This window comes from Heliconius melpomene, chromosome 7 (assembly GCF_056956725.1).
Source record: "Heliconius melpomene rosina isolate 202511_hmr_F chromosome 7, ASM5695672v1, whole genome shotgun sequence".
NCBI lineage: Eukaryota > Metazoa > Arthropoda > Insecta > Lepidoptera > Nymphalidae > Heliconius > Heliconius melpomene.
In genome coordinates, this window is record NC_140395.1 from 818,371 (window position 1) to 831,125 (window position 12,755).

The 12,755-nt window shown below is 32.4% G+C and overlaps 1 protein-coding gene across 1 annotated transcript; it reads left to right on the forward strand.

Annotated features, from left to right (window-relative positions):
• The first annotated feature begins 715 nt into the window (after positions 1–715).
• On the forward strand, positions 716–11,590 carry LOC146537142 (uncharacterized). Its single transcript, XM_085187807.1, has 3 exons — positions 716–1,217; positions 9,836–10,020; positions 11,167–11,590. Exons 1-3 carry the CDS (start codon positions 866–868, stop codon positions 11,509–11,511), a joined length of 882 nt encoding a protein of 293 aa, XP_085043933.1. The 5' UTR covers positions 716–865; the 3' UTR covers positions 11,512–11,590.
• Positions 11,591–12,755: the final 1,165 nt, after the last annotated feature.

Below are 12,755 nucleotides of genomic sequence, written 5' to 3' on the forward strand. Positions count from 1 at the left end.
AGTGGAGGTCAAATTATAAAATTTATATTCATTTTATTTAGCTGTTTAAGTATTATTCGATCGAAAATTCAAAATAATTGAGAGAAAATTAACGATGTAAATCGTTAAGTTTCTCTCACTTATAAAGAGTGGACTATACCTACTTACTTTGTAACTAGCTAAATCGACATTAAAATCAACACAAAACTAAAATAGTCATCCAGAAATATTGAGAAAATAGACTAAAGAAAGCACAAGACGATGAACTTATTCAAAATGCTGACTTTGGCAACTGAGCACCAATTACTCGTGTACACAGCGGTCACAAATGTCTACATGCCTGTCTCTTTCTATCACATCCAAAAAAGGTATACCTATCTCTTTCCAACGTTAAGTCAAATAATTACAATCATTAGTGATGTAGAGACATAATGATTTAACTTATAGCAAGCGATTAATCGAAATTAACACTTATTCAGTCGAAATAAGTAGCTTTTTATTTATTTTTTGCCTACAACGATACTGAAACAGAGCCACTGCACTATAACTTTTACTTCTTGGGAATAAAACGTCAAGTCTTAAGACTCAGATTGCTATAGGATTTTCTAGAGCTAAACCGTCCCATAATGACGGTGTAGTTACGACTGCAGTAATAAAGCTTATGTTCGCTTAGCAGAGGCATTAATAAAATAATATTAGTCCATGTCTACACCCCGTATGTGGGCGTGGCGGGCCGTAGTACATCACTACGATGCGCACAGTGCGGACGCGTGCCACATAATATCAAATTACAAAAAAAAAACAAAACGCGAGTGTTGTGCTCGGTGAATTTACTAAAAAATTGTTAATAAATGATTTTTAATTTATAAAATATATATCTAGTGCAATGTCGGAATTAGATTCACAGATAAAAAAGAAGGCGCCAAAGCCGTTCTCGATAGAATCATTAATTGGCGACAGAAAATCACCTGAAATCGATATCGAAAATAGTATATCAGATAATAAAAATTCTGAAGATGAAGAAAATGAAAGGCTGGATGGTATCAACAGGATGAGATATTATTTAAACACGCCGTTTTTACAACAAAATAATTTTCCGTTCTTATTGGGTTATCCTGAACCGTTTTTGAGGATGTTTGGGCAGCCGCCAGTTCAAGCGAGTAGTGAAGAAAAAAGAGAGAGTCCAGTTAGTGTTGGGAGTGAAATGGAGAGCGATGGTGGAGAAGATAACACACAAGGTAAGGCAATTTTTGTTTAGGTATTTATTCACCAATTAATACACTTAGGCTATCTGGTCAATTTACTTACAACACAATTTGCAAATTTTGTGGATTTTGCGGAGGAAAAAAGGTTCAGAATCAAAGTTCAGCGTCAAGAATTTAGTAGCTCCACACTTTTCCCTCATAGCAGAGTAGGTAGAGGAAGCTTAGTGTTGAGATAGTCAGTGAGACTGCGCGCAATTTTTCTTCTTTCTGTTTATCAAAACGTATAGAACCCCTAACCATCGTGCTTATGATCAGATATTGACCCGCTTCAACACGACGGCAGTTTAAATTTTTTAATTTAATTTATCTGGGAGTTACTTCGCCAAAACCATTTTTTTTTTAATAAACTGACATATATTTTTAACGTTGATATCCCATTAAATTCTCAATGTAACAACAATTCTTCTAGGAACGGACGAATCAAAATCTATGTCGATTTGAGGCCAATTCGGTTCGAAGGCAATTTAAAATTGCATTATTTATTTATTATGTCTTATATTTTATTTTAATATGCGATTTTTTGTTGTAACGTTTACTCATTGACATATCACAAACCTTCTGTGTCAGTTTAAGCAAATAGATATCCATCCATCCATCAGCCTTTCAACGTCCACTGCTGGACATAGGTCTCCCCTAATTCTCGCCACTCCGAAATAGATATAGGTACATATGAGTAAATATTCAATAATTTTATTAATTATGTTTAACAGGTCTTAAAATATTATCTTCTTCTTTTAATTTTGTTTTTAGAGTTCCATACCTAAAGTGGAAAACCCTGGGACCCTTTTACTAAGACGTTGTTTTCATAGATGTTTTATTTTTGTAGGCGCTATATAACAATAATAAAATTACCAGAAAAAAATGGATATTTAAGTGAAAGTTAAAGAACGTGTATTTTGTCCTTTTTACCTATAGGAACCCTTCGTGTGCGAGTTTTTTTTAGCTTGTTAGCTTTTTGACGGCAGTCAGTATAAAAATATTATATACATAAATTTAATACAAATAATTAAACAAACCATAAAATCATTTAGTTACCTACCCTTACATTTTTTTGTAGTTTTTAAGCCGGTCATGAGATTTGTATATGACCATTTCTGAAACACAAGCAGATGGTCATATTCGCCTTAGAAAAAACAATAATTTCCATCAAAATCCATAATTACCTATTATATTATTGATGCCTTCATCTTTGATGATTCATTCAATTGCGTAAAAAACATACAAAAGAAGATTAAAATAGAAGAATGGTTTTGATGGAAGATCCATGTGAAATAAACAAGTCGTTCAGTTTGGTTCAGTTCTTTCATTAAACTCTATAGGAAAGTAAAAAAAGATCCTAATAATATAGATTTAAAATCATCGTTTACCCGATATAAGAATTTTTGCAATAATTTATTAAAGAAAATTAAAATAAATTATGAAAGTAACGAATTCATTAAAGCTAAGAAAGATTCAAAAAAGACTTGGGACCTAATTAAACAGTTTGGCAATCTACCTAACAAAAAAGCGAATGTGTCAAGCCACCTCTTAAAATCAGTAAATGATGCACACGAAGCAGTCAATAGTGTTAACATCTTTTTTGCCAATATAGGGAGGGAGATAGCGTCTAAACTCATTCAACCTACCGCTAAGTATAAGAAATACATCAACTTTCCAAATAGTCAATCTATGTCCTCTTCGATGGTAATTAATAACACCGATGAGTCTGAAATCAGGTACATCATCTGCCAACTTAAGGACAACTGCGCTGTGGGTTGGGATGGGATTTCGACATCGATACTAAAAGCAGCTGCGGATTTCTTGACTCCTCCAATAACTGTACTGTTCAATTTGTGTTTATCGAAGGGCATATTCCCTAGGGTTTTTAAAAAAGCTATTATTCATCCAATCTATAAGAACGGTGATAATGAATCTGTCAACAATTATAGACCTATCTCCATATTGAGTTCTTTGTCCAAAATCCTAGAAAAAGTAATTTATAAGCGACTTATTTCCTACTTGGATAAGTATAAACTGCTTGAAGATAATCAGTATGGCTTTAGGGTCAATAGGTCTACTGAGGACGCACTCATGAATTTAGTAAATACCGCCACTCAACATATTGATAAAAAAATGAAAACTGTGGGTATTTTTCTGGACTTATCAAAAGCCTTCGACACCGTTTCTATCCCTCTCCTTCTTTCCAAATTAGAAAAAAATGGTATACGTGGAACGGCGTATGACCTTTTTAAAAGCTACCTGAGTGAGAGAACCCAGTGTGTTTCTATAAACAATATTATAAGTAGCGATCAAAATATATCCTTCGGAGTGCCACAAGGTAGTGTGCTGGGACCTATCCTGTTTCTTATATATATTAACGACCTGTGCAAGCTACAAATTCCAAATTGTAAAATTATTACTTACGCTGATGATACGGCTCTGATAGTTAATGGTAGTACATGGTCTGATGTTCGTAAGCATAGTGAAAATGCTCTGGCTACTATAATCAATTGGTTATCATGCAACATATTAACGCTAAATACTCAAAAAACTAAATTCATTACTTTTGGCCATAAATCCCAAATTCCATTTGATACCTTTTCGATCATTGCACACAAATGCCCAGACCAGGGGCACTTTTGCGATTGCTGCCCTCTTAGTCGTTCACGTACACTAAAATACCTCGGGGTAACCCTAGATGAAAATCTCACGTGGACTGAACATATAAATGCTTTGGTATCCCGATTAAGGAAACTCATATACATTTTTAGAAATCTTAGATCTAGCGCAACCCAGGAAATCTTAAAAATGGTTTATTTTTCTCTTGTGCAGTCTATTTTGAATTACTGCATTCCGGCATGGGGTGGAGCATCGAAATGCACGATGCTTCGACTGGAGAGAGCCCAAAGATGTGTTTTAAAAGTCATCACACACAAACCTAGGCGCTTTTCAACTGCAGATTTATATAAAATTTGTAATGTTCTGACTGTTCGACAATTGTTTATCTTGCACGCTATTTTACGAAAACACACAGAAATATCTTACAACCAGAATAGTGAAAATTTGAAACGCAGAAATAGTAGAGTATGTCCGATTGAAAAAAGACGCTTGGCCTCCTCAAACAAACATTACGTTTATTTGAGCCCAACACTGTACAATAAAGTCAATGAATACTTTAAAATCTACAGCCTAACGTTACGAAGGTGTAGAATTGTATTGTTTAATTGGCTTCTAACACTAAATTATAGAGACACCGAAAATCTTATTAAATTTCAGATGCAAACATAAGCACGCACCACACACACAGACACACACGCGCACATGTACACACGCACACATACACACAGACACATACACAAATACACACACACATACACACACACACACACACACTCACAAACCCACTTACTTTTATATTATTTTACTTTAAGAGTTTTTTTTTATTTTATTTTTTTGTATTTCATTGTAATTTTTTGCTGTTTCATATAATTACAATAGTTACTAAGCAACGCTAGGGAGGTGGGCGTTAATAGCCGCAACACAGTGTATCACTAATGCGGTTATTATCGTACAAATTGTTTCTTGTGTAAATTTCTTGTGTATTCCAATAAAGTATTAAAGTATTAAAGTAAAGTATTAGTGGCGTTTTGAAGTGACGTGCCAGTTGAGCACAATTCACTTCGCCAATGAATTAAAAGTACCTAATGGTTTTGTAATTCATAATTGGGAATAATTACTAAGATACTTTGCCTATATAAATGTTGATAGAAATTGGAAAGAGCTGTCTCCAAAACCGAGATATTCATAAATTTGAGATAACAACACCTAAAATATAATTTTCTAAAATCACCGAAGCACAATGAACTGGATATTTCACGGCAATTATTTTTCAAAATCACATTATTAGACGGATTAGTGACGCAAAGATAAAATTGTCACGCCACTAGAACCCATCTGTAGCGTGAAATCGTCATTTCTAAACGTTGTCGATTGCCATACAATATTTTTGGCGGGAAAGGCCGTAACAAGGTGACAGCTGTCATTTACAAATTAAATGGGCGAAATGTCAAAAGGTGAAAAACGACACTTTTTGTATCTAACATGTAACTTACATCTGAAATCCGATTTACTTGGGGAGGTAAAAATGTAAACTCTATTTATATTCTCTATTTTTTATAAAATATTTATGGTGCCATATAAATAAGAGATGGAATAAATAAGAGAAGTAAAAACAGAAACACAATGTGCCATACTTGAAGTAACCCCGCCCTATAAAGGTACCTAGTTAGTTACATCGAAACTATAAACCTGATATTGTAATATATACTTACTTCTATTTTTCTTTGGAACTATGGATTGTCCAATTCTTCGATTATTGGACAATCCATAGTTCCTGAGATTAATTACCGTGATCAACCAAATAAACAGGTCGCCCGTTACCTATTAATAAGTTCGCTCTCCTTGAGCATTTAATTTTTTATAGCGACATTTTATATCGCAAATATATAGTATTTTTATACCTTACCAAAGTCGGTGATGTACATAACATTCCGCCTGTAATTCGATTATATTCGATATGTATAATTCTTTTACTATGGTACAATGTGTGCGGTTTTACAATAGGACCCCAGAAAACGTCCGAAAATGTTCTATATCACAATTTAAATAAGTTGTGAATTAATAATGTTTGTGTTTTAAAGGTTATTACCAAATAGATAATAATATAAATGAAAACACGCCTTGAAAATGAAATGCTCGCTCCAATCTATTTCAGAGGTAGGTATCATTGTCACAAATAAATCTAGCTGCAACTTAAACGAAGTTAGGAACATAAATCTAAGTGAATTGAATAATCGATACTATTTACGAGCGTATCGAATTTTCGAGCGTGAGTGTCAAATAGTGCCGTCGGTAGGCGGTAGGTACTCGGATTGCAATCACATTGTCTCCAGGGACTTCTCCGAATCCCAGCAGAGCCCGCCCTAAATTAACTTTATACTGGAATAATACCAACATTGACAGAATTTTAAGCAAACTAGAAAATAGTTTGCTATTATATTTTTGTTATTATTCAAAACTAGCGGCCCGCTCGCGGCTTCGCCCACGTGAACTACCTTATTTTTAATTTCTGTCTCTATGAGTACCTACGTCCTATAAGTGACGTCCATGCAAAATTTGAGACTCCTAGCATTTGTAGTAACGAAGTTTTATACAAACTTTCAATCCCAAAAACAACCCCTTGGAAGTCGAATATTGCAAATTCCCGTCTTAGCGAGCGCCTACGTCCTATAAGTAACTCCTATGCAAAATTTGAGATTCCTAGCACATGTAGTTTCTGAGATTTCGTGATGAGTGAGTGACCTTTCGATTTTATATATATAGATAGACTAGCGGATGCGCGCAGCTTCGCTTACTTATTTAGGAGTGAATTCTAATAAACCACGATACATGTGTTCAATGAAATATTTTTAAGAGTCTAAATTTCAAATTTTATCATAATCGGTGGCGTTTTAAAGATTTTTCCATACAATCTTTCAACCCCTTATTTGCACCCTTAGGGGGAAAATTCTAGAAAACGATGAAACACGTATTCAATTAAATACTTTTAAAAATCTAAATTTCAAATTTTATAAAAATCGGTGCCGATTTAAAAAAAAATCCATACAAACTTTCAACCCCTATTTCACCCCTTTAGAGTTAAAATTTTTCAAAATCCCTTCTTAGTGGATGTCCAGATTACGAAAGTAAACATCTGTCCAAATTTTACGTTTCTACGCACAGCGGTTACGGCTGTGCGTGCGTCTTACCTCAGTCAGTGAGGACAAGTCCTTTTATATATATAGATAAATCATATTGAGTGTTTGCTACTCGTTTAAATTTAAATAAGAAGGACACTTAATATATATTATATTTATATATTTTTTTATTGGTAGGAAGCAATGATTTAAATATCTACATTGATGAGTAGTAGAACCTACCTCAGAATTTAAATTGAGTCTAAAATATCAATGATTAAATGATTCATGTTATATTATTACTAATTTTTCCTGCCGCTTCGCTCTCGTCGTAAAATGAAAATAACTAAGAATTGTTCATAATAATATGGACCTATTGCACAGGTCCATACAGCTTTACTCGATAAATGGTCTATCCAATATCAAAACGAAAAAATTCTCTTAAGTTAAGAGAAAATTAAAAATTCTTAACTTCTGTTAAATTAATAAAAAATTATAAACAAATATTTTTACCATTTTTATTTTTTAAAAACAACCACATTTTCCGTCAGTGTGAAAAATTTAAACGAACGCAAAACGTGACCGACATTAGTGATGTTATCGCTTATCGACACACTCGCACATTTAAAGGTCCAATCGATTTAACTTCGCCGCTTTCGAACGCACTATTTATTTGAATTTTAAATTCTGATCGCAGACATGGCGGGAACTTTATTTGTTCACTAATACATAAACTTTTCACTGTTACTAAAGACTTATTTACATTGATATAAAGTTGAAATTTCAAAAAATATTCAATTTTTACACTACATTTACCACAATAACTATCAGTAGTTGTTGTAACAAAAATAATGTATTTATTTAGTGAGGTATCTTTATTTGGCTGTTTACATGGAAATTGAAACCAAATCGCATTGACATTTGTCGATTATTCGATTAGGATTCTACGAAAATCGTCTCGTTTCTTTCACGTTGCGCATTTATGGTATTTATTGCCATAGTTGATTTAATTTAACGTCTTATAGTGAAGTTCAAATACTTTGACCCTGAAGAACGTGTTGCGTTTTTAAATTATTTTTATTTTATATTTGTTGATTATATGCGTTATTTTAAATATTAAGTTAGTTTTAACAAAGCTTAGAATTTTATAAATCTTTTAAGTACTTCAGGCCAGTAGATATTTTAGCCTATATGCTATAAGGTAAAATTGTTCCTGTAAAAGGATTGCTGACGCTTACAACCTGTATAAAACAATTAAAAAATTTTTCCTTTATTTTTTCTATATTTAATCGCGATAATGATTAAACAAATGGACCGATGTTAATGTGTTTCAATAGGATTTTCTTTCAAGCGTATATATTGATATGTATCCACCCCACGGGAATATTATACTAGGGTGTCAAGGATTGTAAAAAGGCGAGATTATAACAAGGATTATTTGTAAACCTTTGTAAGCTGAAGGTTTAATACGTAATGCATTTGGTTTAATTCAGTGGATCCCCTTAATATTATTTATAATTTTATTGAAGAAAGTTAACTCGCCAGAGTGGCAAAATGACTGATATTGGGCCACTGCGCCTCATTAATCTCAATTATATCATTAAGCTGTAAAAACATTAGTACAAAAATAAAAATGATCACATAAAGCCCAAGATAAATTATGGTTATAGTGTAAAAAAAATCCAATCAAATGAAACATTATCAGTGTCAGCATGAAGACCAATCGCGTCCAAAACATCGCCAAGGCGTGGCGCTGATTCAGCAGCGCTTTTTATCGTTCATTTGATGGCTTCATCTCTGACAACGCAGTTTGACGACCTTTTCCATCTAAAGTAATGAATTTACGAATACACTACACTACTATTATGAAGAGAACGTATTAAGTTTTTTTTGTTTAATTCTAATTGACAATTGCAAAAATCTCATTAGTCACTCCTATATTTTTACCTAAAAATGTATCTCAAACAATTTAAAGGAATAGAAGATATAAAAATATTAAGATATAAATGTATAAATATAGCGTATCTCATATTAAACACCAAATATGAAAAGTCCGTAAAAATCGTTATGCAAGTATATACCTATTAGAATATTCCATACAAAAAAACATGCTTTATTATTCAATATTAAACTTTACATTTAGAAATTTTAAAATATTGAGACCGAAACTTTGCATGCATGCTTAAATAACAAACTCCATTTTCCGGATACGTCAATGTCAAAACGTCGAAATTGTCGACAACTTTTCTGTAAAGCTTTAAAAATGTCGAATGATCTTATCTTTTTAATAAATGGCTCTTATTTAATTATTATTCGATGCAGAAACTCTCGTGAAATATACCCAAGGAATTGTAATATACCTAATGCTACTTTTTGTATCTTCACGATTGCTGAACATTTTGCTGAGAAAACAAATAGTATCTACTGACTAGTCATTTCGTTCTTCACTTTCTAATATCATGTGCTGAGTAGCAGGTACGTACTTATTACTATAATTTTACACTGGTGTAAAATTCGAAGTGACGATTTTCTATTTGAGAAATGTATGTATAAAGAAAACAATTACATATTCTACCATGGTGATGCTTGGTCATAGGCATTTATTTATTTATTGCCATTTATTTAAGGAAAGGAAACATTTATTGCCTCATAGGTATTCTGATATTTGTTATGTACATATGTCTTTATGTTCTCTATTTTTTATCAATCAATTACATTGCGAATATAGGGAACAAATACAACCCAACGCGTTGTACTTAAACTATCGAATAAAAATATTTTCATTAAGAATTATTATTATCACGTAAAAACAATATTGTTAATTATATAGTCATTTTACTTCTTTGAAAAACACTAATTCGAGTAATTTATTGACAGGTAACGAATCTGAAGCAGATCAAGAGGACACAGATACACCAAGAGAAAACAAAGCGAGAAGAAGAAGGACTGCGTTCACATCGGAGCAACTACTGGAGTTGGAGAGAGAGTTCCACGCAAAAAAATACTTAAGTCTCACAGAGAGGTCACAAATAGCGTCTGCGTTGAAATTAAGTGAAGTACAGGTAGTTATATTATTTTACGATATACAAATATTAGATGGGAGAACGGAGTGTCTTAACGCTAGGTGCCTTCTGCCATAAGAAAATCATGCCGTAAGAGTACAAAAGTTTTAAGATTAGATTCCCTCTGCCAACCATTATTTTTTTCCCCTTTAAAATTTAAACTCTCAAGTACTTACTGTATTTTGTTAAGTACGTTTTATAAGAATTTATCAATAATACCTACTTTGCAATAACTGATTTTATTTTTAAATTCCATCAAAATTATTATCTTTTAAGAAACTTTCACTTGTCAATTTTTGTATTATTATGATTACTTGGCACTCATTTAGCGCTTATATTATATTTAACTTAAGATAAAAATGTTTTACAAAAACATTTTCAATATTATGTATTGAAAGTGCAATGAATTACATAAATAAATTAAAATTCATCAAACAGAACTCAGTACTCAAACAGAACAAGGCTGAAGAGTAATTTATAGCATTTGTATAAATCAGAGAATACTTACGAATACGCTTTCTATTAGAAAATAAGTTTTTGGAATCGATTCAAATATTCACTGGACTTTTACCTTATTGTATATAAGGTAAAAGTCAAATGTAAAGTATATATATCAAATGTAGAGTAAATAAAATGTTTCTTGCTAGCTTCTAATGGATAAGCTCAAGAATTTCTTAGTTAAGGAATAAATTATCAATATTCATTTAAGTACGAACATGGTACGCAGTGCTGTAAACTAGACGTTGTGTGGAAAATTTATCTTTTAAAGAACGAGTTTTTTACCTTAATGTGGTTTCACATCAATCCATCCAGCCATATTTCCAAATTAGAAAATCCTACACTATCTAAAAGTGTCGAATAACGATATAAATAGAAAAATGTCCCTAAAAGTAAAATTTTCCATGTGACGTACGTTTTAGAGAATTATGTGCGATGTTGTTAGACAGCAACATTTTCTTTAAAGAAGACGAAATCCGATAATATTTTTACTTCATCCATCTTTCTCATTGTACAGTTACAATAACGGACAAAAAAATAACTCATATGACTAACATTCCGTCCATTAGAAATTGAACACAAAAATATTGCACAACACAGCACATGCACAGCCCCTGTTAAGCTTAAAAATCTTTTTTACTGTTACAGGTAAAAATTTGGTTTCAAAACCGTCGTGCTAAATGGAAACGTGTCAAAGCTGGACTCGCATCAGGCAGCCATAGCAGCAAAACAACTGGAACCAAAATTGTAGTGCCCATCCCTGTACACGTAAATCGATTTGCAGTACGAACACAACACCATCAGATGGAAAAACAGAACTTACAATACCGATTAGACAGAACTCAACCATTATCTGGAAGTTTGTTGCAATCGCAAACATCAGCTTTTCTTTCGGCGACGAAAATCGATAATCGACAAGAATCAATATCGTTGGGCAACACTATCTATGACGCGCGGCTAATGTCGCGCTTTCAAAATGGCCGACACAGCTAATTTGTAAATTGTATTATTATTAGTATTTAGTAAGATAATGCCTAAATTTAGTTGTATATTATTATTAAAAATTGTGTGATTATATCATGTTTTTTTTATTACTTTGGCCGTTTTAAATAATAATTCAATTAGATTTATTCAATTAAGCGAAAAAAAAAAATTGATAGAAGTGTTTCAATGGAAACGGAGTGTCTTACAATTAGGTTTCCAGCTTCCTTCTGCCTACTTCTTTATACTTAAAATATTAATATATCACCGTACTGAAATTTTAATTTAACAATATCACGTACATACATACATGTCAAACTCATAACCACCCTATTTTGAAATCGGGTAAAAATAAGAATTCCCTCAACTTGTATTCAAATCTATAACCATCGTATCAATCAATTAAATTTTTACAACAATTTATAATAAGTTCAAAAGTCAAAAGAACATCTGGACAATAAGTAATAACAGTGATAATGCGTCGTATAGACGTATAGAAAAAAATATACGTCAATTTATCGTGTGTACAACCACGCCTACCGATTTGGGCGACTATTATACACATCTGTCCTCCACTAGGCTCACGCCCGGGATTTGCTCGGATTTATTGTAATTAATTGTCTTATTGTAACTTTAATACTATAATAATTGTGTTTTATTTGTTATTTTAATATGGGGATTATGGATAGCTTGTAATGTATTTTGGGGGTGGTATAGTGGAATGCTCTGTTTTCTGTGGTGCAGCTTTGTTCATGTTTATGTTCCTATAGGTATTATTTATTGTTGATTTTCTATATATTTTTTTATTTTACGCGGTATCCTGCACACAGCAAGGTAGGCAAAGGGGACCTGGGTACCTAGTATTAAGAAACTTCCGTTTCCCACTTTCTGTCAAATTCTTGAAGGCATTGCGTGTTGAGTAAAAATATATCTACCTAATGTACCTACCTACATTTAGATACACATTTTTTTTCCTCGAGATAGGACCCCTGCGCCACGGCTAGCCTCACCTACATTTCATACCTAATACATTTTTTTATAACTATACGCCGAAAACACAAAACTTTCATGAAAAGAACAAAAATGGAAATATATTTCTTTACATTTTTTATAGTTTTAGTCGAGTTAGCATTTTGGTCGAGAAATTTAGGCGGCGAATCATATAATGTTACAAAATTAAATAAAATCTGTCGTTTAAAGCTCAAAGGCGTCACTACAACAAACAATAAAAAAATGGTATATTTTTTACTATTGAT

Bases quoted from the DNA above. Each gene is read 5' to 3' on its own strand.
- LOC146537142 (XM_085187807.1), top strand. From the start codon at position 866: ATGTCGGAATTAGATTCACAGATAAAAAAGAAGGCGCCAAAGCCGTTC. The intron at 1,218-9,835 runs GTAAGGCAATTT...ATTTATTGACAG, and splicing joins TGGAGAAGATAACACACAAG to GTAACGAATCTGAAGCAGAT. The intron at 10,021-11,166 runs GTAGTTATATTA...TTACTGTTACAG, and splicing joins TGAAATTAAGTGAAGTACAG to GTAAAAATTTGGTTTCAAAA.